This window comes from Hippocampus comes, unplaced genomic scaffold (genome assembly GCF_001891065.2).
Source record: "Hippocampus comes isolate QL1 unplaced genomic scaffold, H_comes_QL1_v1.1 scaffold276, whole genome shotgun sequence".
In the NCBI taxonomy this organism is placed as follows: domain Eukaryota; kingdom Metazoa; phylum Chordata; class Actinopteri; order Syngnathiformes; family Syngnathidae; genus Hippocampus; species Hippocampus comes.
In genome coordinates this window covers 1,697,519-1,715,044 of record NW_017805074.1, presented here as the reverse complement: position 1 = coordinate 1,715,044, position 17,526 = coordinate 1,697,519, and the positions used below count along the sequence as shown (strand labels likewise).

Sequence of the window (17,526 nt, the reverse complement as noted above, 5' to 3'; positions counted from 1 at the left end):
TTCATCACTGTCAGGTACCCACGTATATATATATACAGTCAGCCCATATTAAAGCCACAGCAGACCGTCACGTGGCTTCTGAGCTCGGCCTAAGACTGCACACTCCTTACATTTGTGTGCCACGCAGGTCAAATTGGAAAAGCGCAGAAACTGACACGTGTGTGCTACAAAATGTTTTTTTTTTCTGATGGAATGTGACATGAATGTGGGATGGAAATGTAAGTTATTTTCTTAACACGGCCTGATGAACAATGAGACCGGACCTGGTATTGAAACCACGAACAATTTTACCATTGAGTGCAGTTGGCAGGTGCAGTGCTCTTAAAAAAATATATGAAATATGAATGTATCTGCATGCATAAGACTTTTACTGGCCACCCTCAATTAAAAGCAGTCTATCTTGAAAGCAAGGGATGGACTTTGCTCTTAGTACATCACACTTCCAATCAGAGGGTCATTTCAATCCAGTGTGGTAACCATAGCGACAATTTGGCTCAAAAGACACATTTTGGATAAGCGCTGAGGTTGATCTCTGAGCTTTCAACCCTCGATGAGCTCCAGCACAGCTTGAGATCTGAAGCAATCTTTGGTCCTTCTTGCAGTCAGAAGTTATTTATTTATTTTTGGGGCTCTGATGAGTGAGTCTGCCCATTTTCAATAAGGTCTCTTTCATTTAAAAAAAAAATATATATATATATTCCCCTTGCCGTTTGCAAGCACTTTTGGTTCGACTCGTTCTTATCCTGGTTTGTTTTGTTCCCAGCATTTTATGTTGGATGTATTGTATTCGATCTTCTCTTGGTGTGCGTTTGTGGGATCCGCTCCTGGTCCGGAACCTTAAGAAGAACGAGGCGCTTAACATATTGAACGACGGATCCTGGAGCGCGGCTGTGGAGTATTGGATGCACCCAATGTTGCTAGTCACATCCCAATTCGCAGTGCAGCTCTCCAACTCGGTTGTCTCGCTCTGTATGTCACGTCTGATAGAGCAACTTGTCGGCAGAGCGAGGTGGCCACATGCTTTCCTGGGGCCCATTTTTGAACCACGCCCAAAAATCCTGACAATCGAGAAGGTGAAAAAGAGTTAATGCAATTCAGTTCTCAGCCTTTGCACGCCTTCAGCACTTATCTTCAAATGTATTTCGAATCAAATTACAGAAATGACTTGACAGGAACTTTTGTGGTTGTGCCTGTCGCTACAAATTGCTGACATTGATCGATGAATCGAAATACATTATTTGTAGGAGCTCATTTCGCATCAATTAAGTAGATAATTTACCGTGACACACAGGTTGGGAATCACCCGCATTGATGTTGTATGCGTGCCCATACCCTTTAATAATTTATCTTTTTTTTTTTTTTCGTCATTCAGTGGTTGGAGTGGACTACTCAAATAAAGAGGTCCGTTTTCCCTCCTGACACAAATTCCAATTCCATTCTGCGTTCTGAGAATGATCCAGTGGCTTCATTCCCATCCGTCAATGCTCCTCATTGTGTGACAAAGAGGAGGCCCATTCTTACCCACGTCTCTCCTTTCTCTAGCACGGCAAACTCCTCTCGGGAGTTCGTCTGTTGCCTTTGGCGTGATTTCCACGTCGTTTGAGCACCCACGAGCGAGCTCGTCTCTGTTCTCCGGGCGGCACCAATTAAGGCGGGCTGGAGCCGGGGCAAGTTGTGACAGAATTGGACGACACACCAAGGCGAAGAGCAAAAGGACAACGACGGCGCAGGGAGGAGGAGGGGCCTGCGGGTGCAGCAGACACAAGCGGAGGAAAACCGGTGAGTGTCTTCTAGTTGACAGTGTGGCTGGGATGTGCACACATTTTCATGCTGAAATGAGGGTTTTTTTTTTTTTTGCGGCTTGATGAATGCGAGGCGGTGTTTTCTTTGCTCAGTGCAACTGGAATGTTTTTTTTTTCTTGATGTTAGAAAAAATAAGAGCTTCCCTTCTAATACACAAACCACCCCGCTATCGGTAATTAGGTAAAGATAAGTGCCCCTATTTCTCGAATATGGTATTGATGATATTCTAATGATTCTATTTCCCCCCCCCAATTGTGTCGTGCAGCATCCATTTTAATCATCCTTTGGCCTATTCCTTTCCTTGCTTTGTAAAGGCTGATAAAATAAGAGTTCGGCTGATCATACTTTGGCTCTCGCTATTTTCAGCCTTGCAGCACATCAAATAACGGCTCCATTTTCACTCGGGCACCCAGTCGATGAATTAGGAGGAAGAGGTCAAAATGATCTGAGAGATACACTCAACTTTCTCATCTCTGATACCTCTGATTTCATACCAGGCTGAGATCTCGTGCCTATAAGGCACATGCTGGAACAGTACGAGTGAATTTAGATGGGTCGATGCTGCGGATTAGAAAAATCTAACCCATCTTAAAAGCGTGAAGGCAGCAAATGATGAAAGAGTAGGTGACTCTTAAATCACATATAGACTGTCAGGCTCTTACCACTGAAGAAAATATTGCCAATAGTGTAGACTTTTTGGGGGAAAATTAATTCCAAAAATTCAAGCCTTTTTAGGGCCTTACGAGAGGCATTTGTTCAATCTAATGAGATCTGATGCAAAAGTTCTGCCAAAATCTATGCCTTAAAAAGATCATGTGAACACCTCTCAGTATCATACAATGCAAATTATGGACACCCCTGCACAATATTGTTCAATTAATACCAATTAGTAGGAGTATTATGGTGGCATTACAAAAACCGTGCGTATGAACTGGGCTGTGTTGACATTTTATATCCACCGGAGATGATCACTTCTGTGTATACTGGCTACACTGTATCGTGTGACATAATCTCATGCGCAATATTCCCTCTCGGGCATATTTCAACTTCACCGAGTGATGCCAGCTAACAATTGACATCATTGTTGGCTTTCCAGTCTCTCTTACCGTAGTAAATAGCATATGTTATATAATCATTCTAATCCGCCTGCCTGCCCCTTCATTTGGTGCAAGTTGAATTAGCACGCACTCACTCACTCATCGGCAAAGCGGCCTCACATCACAAATTTATAGACAGCAACCATCCTTGCCTGTCATGGGAAGTATTAACTCTTCCGGTTTGCACAGATGTGTGGACTGAAAAAAAAACATAACAAACCCCCTCGCTAACACAAATGTCAACTCACAAAACCATATGCCGATGAGACATCTATGATCCCTGTGGCTGTGTTGATTATGCTGTCACTGAAGTTGATTTAGATTAAACTAGGATGTCATTGGGAGGTCAGCAGAGGGTCAAATACGGCAGCTTGGTCACGGAAGAGATCTATAAGGAATTGATAGAAAGTTATCAATGTGACAGGAGATTACACACACACACACACACACACACACACACCCACACCCACACACACACACACAATAGTATTTTCAGAGCTTAAATAAGTGGTAATTATTATGACAGTTCACTGGCAGTTAAGAGTGGTGATAATTTAGAAGCAAAAAAAAAAAAAAAAAAAAAAAGAGTTCCTTCAAGTGCTTCTGTCTTTGTATCACCTTAGCAGCAATAATCTCTCAAATAGAGAGCTACGCTGATTCGGGAATTGCATCATCGAAATAGATTGCATTTGTATATCCTGACCTAAGGCTACACATCATATAAAGAATAGACCGTCATTTTCTATGTCCCCGGGCATTATTATTCGGAGTAAAAGCATTTCCCCTTCTGTTCAAGCGTCTCTCATTCGCTTGGCCTTGCTGATAAACATGCCCGGACTGAGGTTTTTGTACAAGAATTAATTATTTAGTGGGATTGCACCTTGCCAAGCTCCCTTTGTATTTTCTCCTTACGCTTGCAAACTAGGACAATCGTGCATTGATGCAGGCTTCTTACTGCATAAAACACATTGCTTGCCTCCTTTGCTCTGCTCCTATTCTTGTACAAGCTCTTTGTTCATTAATGACACAAACCTGCTGTGCCGCTCCATTATTTGAATTTCACGGCACTAATTGCCAAATCACATAATAGTGATGGATTTACATTCAACAAGTACAGTTATTGAATGTCATACTTACTTGATGCCTACACCAATATGTATTACATTTGACAATTTGGAACGTTAGAGTTGGTCAAGCATCGTGGAAGTTGACGTAATTGATTTGCTTTTGGGGGCGGCCTGGTGAACGAGTGGTTCACGCGTCGACCTCACAGTGCAGATGTCGTGGGTTCGATCCCGGCTCTGACCTCCCTGTGTGGAGTTTGCATGTTCTCCCTGAGGCTGCATGGGTTTGAAACCGGCTACTCCGGTTTCCTCTCGCATTCCAAAAACATGCATGGCAAGTTAATGGAATACTCTCAATTGTCCCGAGGTGTGAATGTGGATGATTGTTCGTCTGTGTGTGTGCCCTGCGATTGCCGGGCAACCGGTTCAGGGTGTCCTCCGCCTACAAAGACAGCTGGAATAGCCTCCAGCACCCTTCCGCAAAGCTTGTGAGGATAAAGCGGATCGGAAAATGGATGGACGGATAAAATGATGTGGCAGGCCAGATCTGGTTCCTCCGGGCCTTGAATTTGACATCTGTGCCCTCTGGGATCATTGATAACTTGTGTAAGTGTTCATTTATCAGCATGTTCATGATTGCTTTTTAAAAAAAATTTTTTTTTTAAGTTGCCGTGTTGTAGAACCGCACTTTCTACAGGTCTGGCATTTACAGTAAACCGTGCTGACACTACGGATGTAGTATTTGCTCAGGAAAGGAATTCAGTCGAAAACACATGTCCACAGACAGACGTGCTCATGCTGGGCAAAAAGTGAAAGTGTTGCCATGTGATGCAACCGTTTGCAATTTTATTGTTACAATGAGAACAAGCTCTCCACATTTCCCTCTTGAACGGTGAATTATTCAGGGCACAACATGCAGCTTTTTCTGTCAAGCCAAGTCGCCGGGCAATCGCCTGGCACAGTTGCTGTAATAACCGTGGCTCATATAAGATGCAAGCAGAGCCCAACCCGAGCTGGAAAAGAAGAATTCTTCGCAAAATGAGCACAAGAGAAGCTTCAGCGTTTGAATCATTTTTATCTCTCAAAAGCATGACCTACATAACTAGTTCTGGGAATTGACTGCACATTAATATTAAGCAGCAACTTTTGTGAGTCTCAAGACACAAGGGTCCACAAATACTGTATTATTTGGAAATAACTACAAAGCTCATGATGCAGTAAAAGTTTGTCACGATTGCAGAATTAGTGGGCGATGAATGATTGCGACCTTTCTGAACGTAGCTTGTGTGTTTTGTCCTCCATCCATCTCAAAATGATGCCGCTGCGCTTAAAGGTTAAAGGGTCAGAGGGCCGAGTGCAACTTCAGTTGAAAATGTGTCAAAGTCATGATGACATGCAGCATGTCAACTGATGGAGCTCGTGTCGACCACCCCTGGTTGTAAAAATCCCCAAATATTCCTTGAGTTCAGAATTTTTCAACATTCGGGTATTCGGGTCATTCAACTGTTATCCAGTGTATGTTATCTAAAACTCTGCAATCGCTGTACAATTGGTGGCTATTAGTCGCGAAGGACAGCGCAAATGAATAAATGCTGATTGTGGGTTTTTTGCCAAGGGCCATCCCTCTTCCTTTTGTCACAGTTCAAGTCTGCCCCCCCTCCCCACCCCGCCCCTACCCTCCTTGCACTTGACAGCATGGTAGCCCAATTGCAGCATTTCCACATGAAATGCAGCAGACCTCAAGGGGACTTGTTATAGACACTGGCTGGACCGCTCACCACCCTTTCACAAGGGTCCTGTGGTGCAGACGGGTGATGGATAGATACGGCTGGTTTCATTCAGCCTGTGGGCTATTGATCACCCTTACAGTATAGGAGAGAAGGAAATCACCCGTTGGTGTGTCTGCATCCCTGCAGAAAAGAGGACTTGCAGAGAATACACACTCTACGGTGGTGAAAAATGACACAATATGAGCTGGCTGCAAAGTTGGCACAAAGACAACAAATAGAAGATTGTTCCAGTTTGATGAAAACTTGACTAAGGACCTAAGGATTTATTTATTTTATTTATTTTTTTAGCCACAATGCCTTTTTTTGTCTTTCTTGTTGCCTGGCAACACTGAGGTTTTTTTTCCTCATCACAGTGCAGTCTGTTTTGTTTTATTATCAGTGTAGAAAAATTGATAATCCTTTTGGGACACAGTAATCTAATTCATTCAGCGCTGATGAAAAATGGAAATATCACACATCATAGCATTCCAAAAAACATGACTTGACAAGATTTGCTTTTATTCCTGAAGACAGTGGCGTTATTCGTTTGCGTGACTTATTTTTATTTTGCCAAATAACTCATGGCAAGGATGACATCGCGATATACCCAATTTCTAAGGCAGACCGTTGCGGTGTAGAATATAATATATTAAAGTATGTATTTTTTGGACGCCACCATTGTGACATCAGATATCTGAATCTCTGGGCAGCAAGGTGGAAGAATGGGTTGACAAAAATATAGCCACGCCCATCACTTGACTGCCTGTCTATAGTGTATGTGATGTGCAAATACATTAAATATATGTACATCATCATGAACTCGGCACTTGTTTGTTTTTTTAATTTTATTTTATTCACTCACTGACGTTACATCTTCTCTCAATGTCTCAAGAAACCCATCCATCCATCTTCCGGGTTGTCTTCGGGTGGTTGGTGGGGTACACGTTGAACTGGTTGCAAGCCAATCGCAGAGCACACATAGATTAATAACAACCATTCAAACCCAAGGACAGTTTAAAATGTCCAATCAACCCACCGTGCATGTTTTTACCCGGAGAAAACCTACGCGGACACGAGGAAAACATGCAAACTCGACGCAGGTAGGCCAGAGCCAGGATTCGCACCCACGACCTCTGCGCTGCGAGGCGGATGGGCGAACCAGTCGAAACACGGCGACGTGCCTCGAGAAACCAATTTAAGTTTTAAACAAGCCCCTTCAAGCTACGTGACAGCTGTGACAGATTGTCACAGCATGACACCGCGTGCACTCTTGTTTGATAAGCGTGGGTTAGGATAAAAATGTGCCGTTCACGGGTTTGTACACGGTCTCCTTAAAGCCGCCTCTGAATCCAGTGACATGCTGCCAGTCAAGCACTTGCTTGCGCCTGTTATCTTTGCAAAGTCACCTCCAGAATGCCGACGTTTGCTGTGTCAACATTGTACTGTACTGTGGCTGTGCTTGGCCGCAGGCTCCTGACACAAGAGGACAAACGGTAATCGTCAGCGATGAGCAATTATTTCACAGTCAGGCAAAGGGCAAATTACCAAATTCTCAGTTTGAAATGTCAAAAATGTCTTGTTGGCACGCTGAGCTGGCACCTTTTGCTGACTTACTGTTTCCCTTTCAACACGGTCGCTCTTTTGACATTTTTAGCAGGCATCTGGTGATTCTTTTTGACTGACAAAAAAAAAAAAAAAAAAAAAAAAAAACAAAAAAAAAAAAAAAAAACAGTGCATGAAAGGAAAATTCAAATTTCAGAGTGAAATCTCCAGAACGTAAATTTAACACTGATGCTACTATGTTGAGGATGAGACATTTTAATATGCTCCGAATCATGGATCCTATCAAAAAGAACATTATGTATCCACCAATTAGCCAAATTAATAACTGTCACAGCCACACATGAGCTGACATCTTCCAAGTTAATCACGGCACGCCAAAGAACGAAATATCACATCGCCGCAGTAATTATGTCATTCGGTAAACACCAGAGAAGGACATGAACTCACTGCCAGCTGTGTTCGCTCCTTAATTGTGATGTGCATGATTTACGCATACAGTAGCACAGAGATTAGGGAGCTCTCCTGTCGAAAATGGTGCTGAAATAAAACACACACACATGCTGTAACATCTGAGCCTGTTTGTAGATGCAGCTAAGCAAACCTGACACTTTGGAGACACGCATGACTTGCACTGGTTTAGGATGTCAAGGCAAGTCCCCGCTTCCCTGTGGCTGCTAATGTCTTTGGAAAATATTCCATTTCTGACAAGACACTTTTCCTGTTTTGCTGTTCGAAAATAACAATGACGGCATTATTTTTGTCTTGATGCACCACTCCAATGGGGAAAAAAAATATATGATTTGGCTCACATGTTCAATAATTTGCTTTTATTGATAAAATCACATTATTTTACGGAGGGAATTTCTCAATTTATAAGAATTCAACTGGTCGATAAAAGGAAATGTAATATCATACAAGTGCCAAAATTCAAATTTAAAAGATCTATAATGTTGAGTTTGTAAAAGTCTGGGCAATTAAAAAAAAAAAGTCATTCACGACCATTATCCGAATGACTTGCCAGTTAATTTGCCACACATCATTTTGTAGTCTGATAAAAGTGCTGGTATAGCAACATCTATGCTTCTCTTTGGAGAGACTGCGACATGCACAAGGTCATGGATGTCACCTTTTATTATTCATTGTTGGTTGCATTCTATCCCGTTTACATTTACAGGGCGAATACTAGCGTTGCTCTCCAGAAAAGCCTCTATTTGTCTTTGTGTTATTATCCTGATGGCAGTTGCCGAAATGACTTGACTTCCCAAACGCAGCGCCAGATGTGAATCCCCTCACAATGATCAAATTGATAATTACACAAGTTTTCCTTTTCCAAAGGCACATAATTGGAGGACTGGGGAATCTCACTTTGGAGAGGTCCAGGCCTTGACCCTCATTACAGCACTCCTAACTCAGTGCAGATAGAAGATGAATACGGCAAAACTTGCACTCAGAAGGTGACCTTTAATTAGCTAATGAATGCGGAAACTCCCGCTTCCCACCTCTGACCTCTTATCAAAGCCTAATAAGCCTGCGCATGGTGAAACATGTCACAAGCGCTTGCGATTGATCCCCAGCAGACTCCAAGCCTCTCGTTTCATGAGATAAATGTTGCAGTCCGCATTCATAAATCACTCCCGCAGACTCGCGAGAGATTTTTTTTTTTTTTTAATGTATCGATTCACTGCATTTTTCAACGAAGGTGACTAATTCAGGATTGATGTTGTTTATTATGCACACCGCGGGTGACATTTTCTAATTTATACCAAAATACTAAGGAGAGAGAGAGAATGAATGAGTATCGGTGCAAAAAAAGGGTCATTTATTTCAAGGTTTGTAGTTGCAGCCATTAGCCATGTAAGTGCCAATTTAATATTGGTTCATTTTTGTGGTATATTCCATACGCTGTGAAATGTTGATATTGTTGAATTGGCATATTTCATACAAAGATGTAATATGTTGGAATATTTCTTTGGAACTATTTGTTGGAACATCATGTGATCGGTCGGCGTCAGTGCGTCGTTAAGTAAGCGTGAGCTGGACTGGAGTGAGAGAGAATTCATGCCTTTGTCACATCCCGGCTGGATTACTGTCATGCACTTTACTTTGGAGTCAGCCAATCCTCCATCAAGTGTCTTCAGTTGGTCCCAAATGCTGCTGCTCGCCTCTTGACAGGTTTTTTTTTTGTGTTTGGTTTTTGTTTGGCGGTGCGCCGAGGCTCAATGAAGTTGAGAAAATGTTGCCAAAAAACTCAAGAAATACGGTGCCATCTATCTTCACACAAAAAAAGTACAATTACAACAATTATATAATAAATTGACTAGTAAGTTAGAAAATTGTGCAAATTATTCACACTGTCATTTCCTCCTCTCTATAGACAATATAATACAGACAGACCTCGGTTTGCGAAGGAGTCCCGTTGTTATGGCGGTGATCCAACACAAATTTGACGGTAAGTCGGAATCACTAACCTACGCTGATGCAGTGATGAAATCCAAATTACAGTGGATCATGGTATGAAAAACAGTTGTAGGCCCGAAATATAAAACAGTGGTTATGGCAGTCACTGAGAATATGCCACGGCGAAAGTCAGAACCAAGGACACCCATTTATTGTTGAACTGCCCTGCCGGTGTGATCCACATAGTTTGTGTAAATCCCCCGCATCAGAAATCCAATTCTGATCAAAGTCCGCAGAGCCACAACGGACCTTTTGCAAACCAATTTGAACTTGTACCATTGGCAGCCGACTGAGGACAATCTGAAACGATGCCATCATCTCCCCCGTGGCTTCCGTCAAGATCACACCAGACAGCGTCAAGCTTACACTGTGGGTGCTGATTTCAGATGCGGAGACTCGACAGTCCCGCTGAAGGTCTCTCACCGTGGCCAAGCTTGCGATGAGAAGCTTTCGTGACGCTCCCACCGGGGCCCGCGCTGAAAATGCGGTCTGACTGAGCGAGCAGCTCAATAAATTAGTCAGAAGAAGTTCAGGGTGGGCTGCATTCTTCCCCCCTCCGGTTATCGGCAGAAAACAAGCTGCCTTTAGGCTTGCTGCTCCTAAATCTTTTATCATTGCTGAGGCAGGCTGATCCTGGCATGGACTCGGGCCATCAATCACAGCCGATCCTCACAGCTAATGGCTTATTCAAGATTTCTTGGGTAGCCTAAATCAAGCTTGAAAAGTAGCATTTGCAGTAATTGGGCCAAGTTGTGCGGGAAAAGGCTAATCTTATTTATTTCTAATTTTGTATAATCCTATACAGTCTTTAGGTCTAGTTGCGCAATTCATCGAATAAGGAAGGCAGTACAGCATCCTTGATTTTAAGAGGACAGTATCTGGTGCATTTTGAACAGTTTTCATACAGATTTGCTTTGACTGCATTTCTATTTTTGGAAACGTAAATCCACTTCATGAGTCTTCCACTCTCGAGAGCCTTCAGGTGCGAATCGCATTGATGGGCCATGTAACTCCACACTTGCATGTGGGTGATCTTTCGGTGAACTCGCGTTGAAAATCCTTGAATGTTGCATTATCGGTACTATTAGACTGTTGGAGGTACTGGATTTGAATAATCAATGCCAAAACGCCTAGTTTTCAAGCTTCTGTATTTTTCCGAGGATTGTCACCAAATTGCAGATGCAAACTGCAGTTTTAGCATTTTTGGGGAAACGATGAAGATCAGAGTGAAGATTTTTCATTTTCATTTGATTTATTTCTAAAATATTTATATTTTATGTAAAATATTTTATATAAAAATATTTATAAATAATATTTATTTCATTTCATTTTCGTTGAATTTAATCTCTTTCCAGCATGTGTGTGTAGATAGTGGGAGGCGGTTGGTGCCTTTCGGATGTGGGCCTTTGCTTAGCATAATGCCAATAGTTGTACGAATAACAATAATTAAAAAGAATACTGGCCATATTCCACTTTACCGGGACCAACCGAGCCGGAAGTCCTTCATGTCATGATCTCAGCCCCAAGACAATTGTACCTGTCATCAGAGTTGTCGGAGCTGTTTTGTGGCAAGTTGAAGCAATGGGGCGACGCCATAAAAGGCACGAGAGCGAGTGGAGTGGATGAAAAACGAGCTATTCGTACTCAGGCACTTGAGGAAGGAGGTTGTCAAGTGGGGACACTGATCCAAGGTGGCTCGTCATCCCGGAGGTAGTCGTATGCAATTCTTTATCACCAAAGATTCTGGTTGGCTGCTGTTAACAAGGACATCTGGGAATTCATGTCCGCCTGTTCCGTCTTCACCAGGAAGACATTTTCTCATTCAATGATTTTCTGTGTGTATTTCATAACCCATCTCGCCTTTGGTCTCTCATAGCTTTGGACTTTGTTACCGGTCTTCCGTTTTCACAGGGCAACTCGGTCATCCTCAGTGTGCTGGACTGATTCTCTGGAGTGGTTTATTGTATTCTCGTTTAAAACCAAAAATCTGCTGATAAGGCGGGTGGGTGTTTCATATCCGGGGCATTGCTTCCAATTTGACCTTTTGTCATTGTTGTGTCTCGCACTCGTGTGCTGTTGGGAAAATTAAAAGGCTGAATTTCAACCATTATTTATTAGTCTCCCTTTTCGTTGCGTACCCAGGACTTGAATGTCATCCTTGACTGTTACTCACAGTTTATTATTGTAATGGTTTGGATTATTGCGTTGTTTCCATTTAAACGGTCAACAAAATGTAGCTAAAAAAAAAAAAAATTAAAAGCAAATGAGTGATGCACTCCATTGCTGCTATATTTCTTTGCCGTGTTGAACTCACGGGAAGCCAAAGGCTGTCAGGGTGAGGAATGTTGCCACACGGCTTTGGATGCAGTCTTCTCTGGTTTTGACAGTCAGGGGAATTCCGTGAGGATTTACGGGAAGTAAGAGACAAACACCAGGTCGGAATTGATACATTGGTCACATGTGGAGTGAAAGCTCCCGAGTCAAACACCCCAAGAAAGGTCCCGTTCAAATAAACTTGTGTGCAAAAGTATGCCTTGACGGTCAAACAAGATTTGAACTCCAAACCATCATCCTGGTTATGACCACAGAATGGGTACCACTTATGATAAAGAGGCAAAGTGGGATAGTAATGTTGGGGGAGAGTCGGCCTTTCTCTTCCTCTGCGTGTTCGTTAATTTCGGATGATGAGGATGTTGGTTATCCAAATACAGGCTGGAGACGATGAACAGTAACTTCTGAGGTTTTATTTTTCTTTTCTGCAGTTTACGAATCGATTCGGGCTCCTGAGAGTTTCAGATTTCGTCAGGAAGCCCAGAAAAAATACAGTCATGAGAATACAATATATGGAGACAATATGATAATGAGAGGCGGGGATTTGCGCCTCCATGCAAATCCCGGAAACAAAGAAGGGTCGATGCAATTCGATCTCGGCATGTTAGGAAAGTCCAGACCCCTCCCGCTGTGCGCAAATCTTGAGACAAGAGTCCCTCCCCTGGGGGAACTTGACGGCCTTCAGAGACTCTCCCGAGGTGGGGGTCAAGGGGCACTAAAAGTGATTGTAATCACAGTAAGCAGGAAATACCTTCAACAGCATTCTACATTCTTTGTTTCAAGTGTTTGAACGGAACCAACAACAGAGAGGGGCAAAAAAAACCACAGGAATAGATTCCTCAACAGTAACCATTGAAATGTATGAACATTGCATCATTTCTGATGAGACGTTTTCATCCTACAGACGTGTTCAAGGAGTCGCCTGTCTGGTTGGAGGTGCAAGAGGATTACATGATGTTGCTGCTGCATAGCTCACCCAGAAAACTCAGTGGGCTTCTCAGCTGTGCATCACCTGTGATGCCATGATCCAGTTCTGACTGTGGGTGAGTATCGCAGTTGTCAGGTACGTCTCATATCATGGAAAACAGGGGAGGCCAAACTTTTCCATCAACCACCCTCCCGCAATCGACCCGTTACTGCGCACGTGTGCATATGCACGCACTTACACACGCATGCCATGATGAGCTATAAGCCATAACGGCCCCTAAGATGTACGAAATAGAACACACAACGAAGGAATAAATAACATAAACAATTTTGAGGCAGTCCAGTGTGGGGGAACGAACTTAACCCTTCCTCATTGATGCCACCTGGCACCGCCTCCTCCTCCAGGGCTTCCTCCTGCGGTGTTGACCTTCTTTTAGTTGCCAGTCACACTTTAAGAGACACTCTATTTATTTAATTTATTTTTTCCTATCGACTTCTGCTGCTCCACAATCTCATTCGCCATGTGTCCTAGCTTCTGCCAACTAACAGAAGTCCATTAATCACCCCGCCCCCCTTTTGCCCATGTTCTATTGTCTTCAAATTTTCATCCCATATGAATGTGGGCGAGCTCAAGTGCTTATTATGCTGCTCCGGAGTCGTTAAATGCTAATTAAGGCGCTGTAAATGCACCAGTCATTTCCTAGCAATTAAAATTTAGCAACATGTTTAAAATGGCTGCGGTGTGAAGTTTATTTTCCATGTGTCCACGCTAGCTTAAACTTCGAGGCTCACAAGTTCAGACATGGCTGACAATGTGTGCGTTTTGTTTCCCCGCAGGTAATGCAGAGCCTCAAAACCAATCCCGGAGATGCCGAAGAGAAGAGATATTCTTGCCATCGTGTTGATCGTGCTACCCTGGACTCTGCTCATCACAGTTTGGCACCAAAGCGCCATCGCGCCGCTCCTCGCAATCCATAAGGGTACGTATTGCGGCCACACTCCACAAGCCATATCGAATCTAAAGTGGCTCCTCCAACCTCACACCGCACTTCATGTTTAGACGGGGAGCCGGCTCATTTAGAGGCTCTCTCTTGCCGTGACCATCGACTTCATTGCGGCTTATCCAGTTGTTGTGGGTTTGTCGCAGAGTGCAAGAGGAGGCTCCCGAGCTTCTATCAATCCCAAACACAAAAGCAACAGGAGAACGTGCAAGAAATGAGTCATAAATGCTACAATACATGTTTCTGTGAAAAACACAAGCCAAAAATATGGTCGACATAACAGAGAAAGAAAATAAGAAAATAATCCAGTCTTCCTATGTTCATGATATAAACCTCTGAAAGTACGCACATGCTACAGTGAAATAAAATACTGTTTTGGCATAATTTCAAAGCTTGTAGGACATATCATAAAAAATCAACAAATATGTTAGACCAACCTAATGTAAGGTTTATGCATTCCCAGTACAATATTAAAAGCCCAGGACTTTTTTTTTTTTGTTCTTGTTGTTTTTGCCCCTCTAAGGGTTAATTCGACAGTCCTATTTGACAAAAAACGAAAAAAAGACGAACCATTATTAATTATTACTTGATTATGAAAATGTAAATTATTTACAGAACATTAGCATTTGAATGTTATGTTTGGTTAATTTCTGAGTTCTCAGGGCAGCCCAGTCAGCCACCTCAAATGTGTGCAAAGAAAGATTCATTCAGTTCCAAATTTCTCATTCCTCTTTAAAATGGTACAAAAGTGCTTGACGGTCTCTGAAACCAATATGTGATGCTTGTTTAGAAATTTGTCAAGCGCCGTGTGGGTAAATATTACCCCAATTACTCAACCAGAAATCTATCACGTTTCATCCATTTGGGTCGAACCATTTCCCACCGACTGACATTCACCACTAATCAATTGCAGGGTTCGTTTCAGCTGCATTTGATGTCATAAATGTTTCCACCAATTAGCTTAATAGAGCCCAAACAACATGCGCTTTTTTTCATACATCATATTCATGAGCCTCCCGATCTTTCTCTGCCGAGCCCGCACAGCAACAGTAGGAAATGTCAAGTAAGCCCTTGGGTAAACAAAGCCAAATTAGATGGACAGCAAATCAATGCGTCTTTGTCCTCGATTCATGATCTCGAAAAAATACATCCAAAAGAGGCCAATACACAAGAACCAATGTAAATCCAGTGACACCAAATGACACTCCAATGCCTTGAAGCGCGCCGGCGAGGAAACGGCGAGGTGTGAAACCAAACCAAAACTCCTCATTTTATTTCATTTAACCTCGACCGCTCACAGGCTTGCTTTTGTGAGCTCTTATAAAGAGGAGCCGGAGGTTTTGGCAGCATACTCGCTGGCAGGCTGTTGTGAACATCTGGCCATCAGCAGATTGTGTTAATTTATGCGTTGCACCCAAAAAAAAAAAAAAAAAAAATCCTCTTTTATGTCTCAAGTGCGAATGGCTCTGATGATGAACTCTTGACGAAGATTGTTTTTAGCCACGGCAAAATGAAAAAAGCATCACTTATCCTCCACGGTTCTATTTCTATATGATGCTATTTTAGAATTGTATTATCGCCACCATTGCCAAATTGTTGAATTTACAGTACCATTTTAGATGCTCCAATGTTAACGTTCATGTCTTGATGAGAGGAGCCGGTCATGATCTCGACAAAATATGGAACATAACACACTTTATACCAACTTATGTTCTACATTCATGTGTAATATGATTTGATCAGGTTGGACCTGTCCATTCTGTGCCACAAGTCAAACGCGAATTAGCTTCATATTTCTATTCGTCATGACAAAGGACTGAAGCAAAAGTGTTTTCGTAGAAATCTTAAGCACAATGCGCAGGCACAGTTTCCTGCTGAAAGAGGGGATGGATATAAATAGGATCAGCCAAAGACAAAATCCTTGCGCTGCTTTGAAATATGATTTCGAGCGAAGGGGCGCCTCAAGCCGGTGAAATTGGCACACGAAGGTCAAAGTAGCGCACGCCTGCTCGTTGGTCCCTTGGCTGTTGCCGAATGAGAACGGCTGTCAGGATCACAGACCGTGACGGTTTGCGGCTCAAGAAGTTGGTCTGGTCCGCTGAGGTGCAACCAAGCACATGGGTGCCCACAGCCTGACCACAACTTGCCTTGTAGACGAGGCTGGGGGGGGAAAAAAAATAAAATTCTTTTTAGCCATTCAAACGCAGCTACTGTATAAAGATACCCATGACCCCAAGAACTGTTTATGTGTAACTCTTTTAAATGTAAAAAATATTTTTAAATAAAAGGGAGCTGTCACTTTAACACACTGGTGTCAAACTCAAGGCCCGGGGGCCAAATCTGGCCCGCCATAATATTTGCTGTGGACGGCGAAAGCCAATCAAATGATGCTTGCTAAAATTTCTTCCAAAAATGTAAAATTCTTAGATGTTCTAAATAAGAGAGATACTGTAGTGTAAGCATTTTTTGTTGCCAAACCCCTCATGACAGGAACTTAAACAATAGTTGAATAAATCGTTTGTTTTTATATGCTTCCAGTCATAACGGCTCTCCAAGGAAAACGGTAACAGAAATGTGACTGGCGCCAAAAAATGAGTTTGACACCCCTCCTTTAACCCCATGCCACTTCAAAATCATTCCACTCCCAAATCACTGCTTCCAATGAAAACCATCCATGTCCAACAATTACGGTTACTACAAATCTTTTATCCAGGTCTTTTTGTTTCATGTTTTGAATTATAAATCATTTCAGAATGCATATTCAAGAACAATTTTAACACGCAATGTTTGTTTGCTATGGTGATAGGAGGATTAAACCAAAACTGCAAAACCAATGTGCATAAATTGCCGTGAGAAATTTACATTTTTTTAGTTATTTATTGACAAAAAATCTGATTTCCCCCTGATTTCCTCACATTTTTTTCTTCTTTGCTGAACTATAACTTGCATCAAGTTTCCTTTTCGCTTGGCTGGTGTGTATGTCTGAAAGTTCGTAACCCTTCCAGCTCTCTTGCACATTCTCAGTTGGAAAGGTCGGGTGGTTGACCTCAGCAAAAATATTTGAAACAGTTTGGAAGCACGTATGAACCTCAGGTCAAAGGTTTTCCAACATGTCGATAAATAACTGCTTTTCGCAATGTATAAATGGGCACCATGACACGTGGGATTGCCTTCCACCAGCCTCCTTTCTTCTTACAAGGAAAACAGACGGATTTCGCTTAGGCTGTATTTTTCTTAATAGTCTCTAGAGGGGTTGGAAAATCCATCCATCCATCCATTTTCCGATCCGTTTATCCTCACAAAGGTTGCAGCGGGTGCTGGAGCCTATCCCAGCTGTCTTCGGGCAGTAGGCGGGGGACACCCTGAACCGGTTGCCAGCCAATCACAGAGCACACAGAGACAAACAACCATTCACACTCACACCTGGGGACAATTTGGAGCGTTCAATCAGCCAGCCATGCTTGTTTTTGGAATGTGGGAGGAAACCGTAGTACCCGGAGAAAACCCACACAGG

The 17,526-nt window shown here is 42.7% G+C and overlaps 1 protein-coding gene across 8 annotated transcripts in view; it reads left to right on the top strand.

The window, feature by feature from the left end:
- LOC109512903 (galactosylgalactosylxylosylprotein 3-beta-glucuronosyltransferase 1) overlaps positions 1 to 17,526 on the top strand; it is a 48,115-nt gene that overhangs the window by 25,111 nt on the left and 5,478 nt on the right. For 3 of the 8 annotated variants that reach the window (XM_019865001.1, XM_019864995.1, XM_019865002.1), the window contains exons 2-3: positions 1,543 to 1,779; positions 13,838 to 13,991. In XM_019865001.1, the coding sequence (XP_019720560.1) occupies positions 13,880 to 13,991 (112 nt within the window). In that variant the 5' untranslated portion in view covers positions 1,543 to 1,779; positions 13,838 to 13,879. Of the gene's footprint in view, positions 1 to 1,542; positions 1,780 to 11,191; positions 11,467 to 12,988; positions 13,128 to 13,837; positions 13,992 to 17,526 lie in introns of those variants that run through there. The other 5 variants (XM_019864997.1, XM_019864996.1, XM_019864999.1 and 2 more) reach the window with 5 other exon arrangements.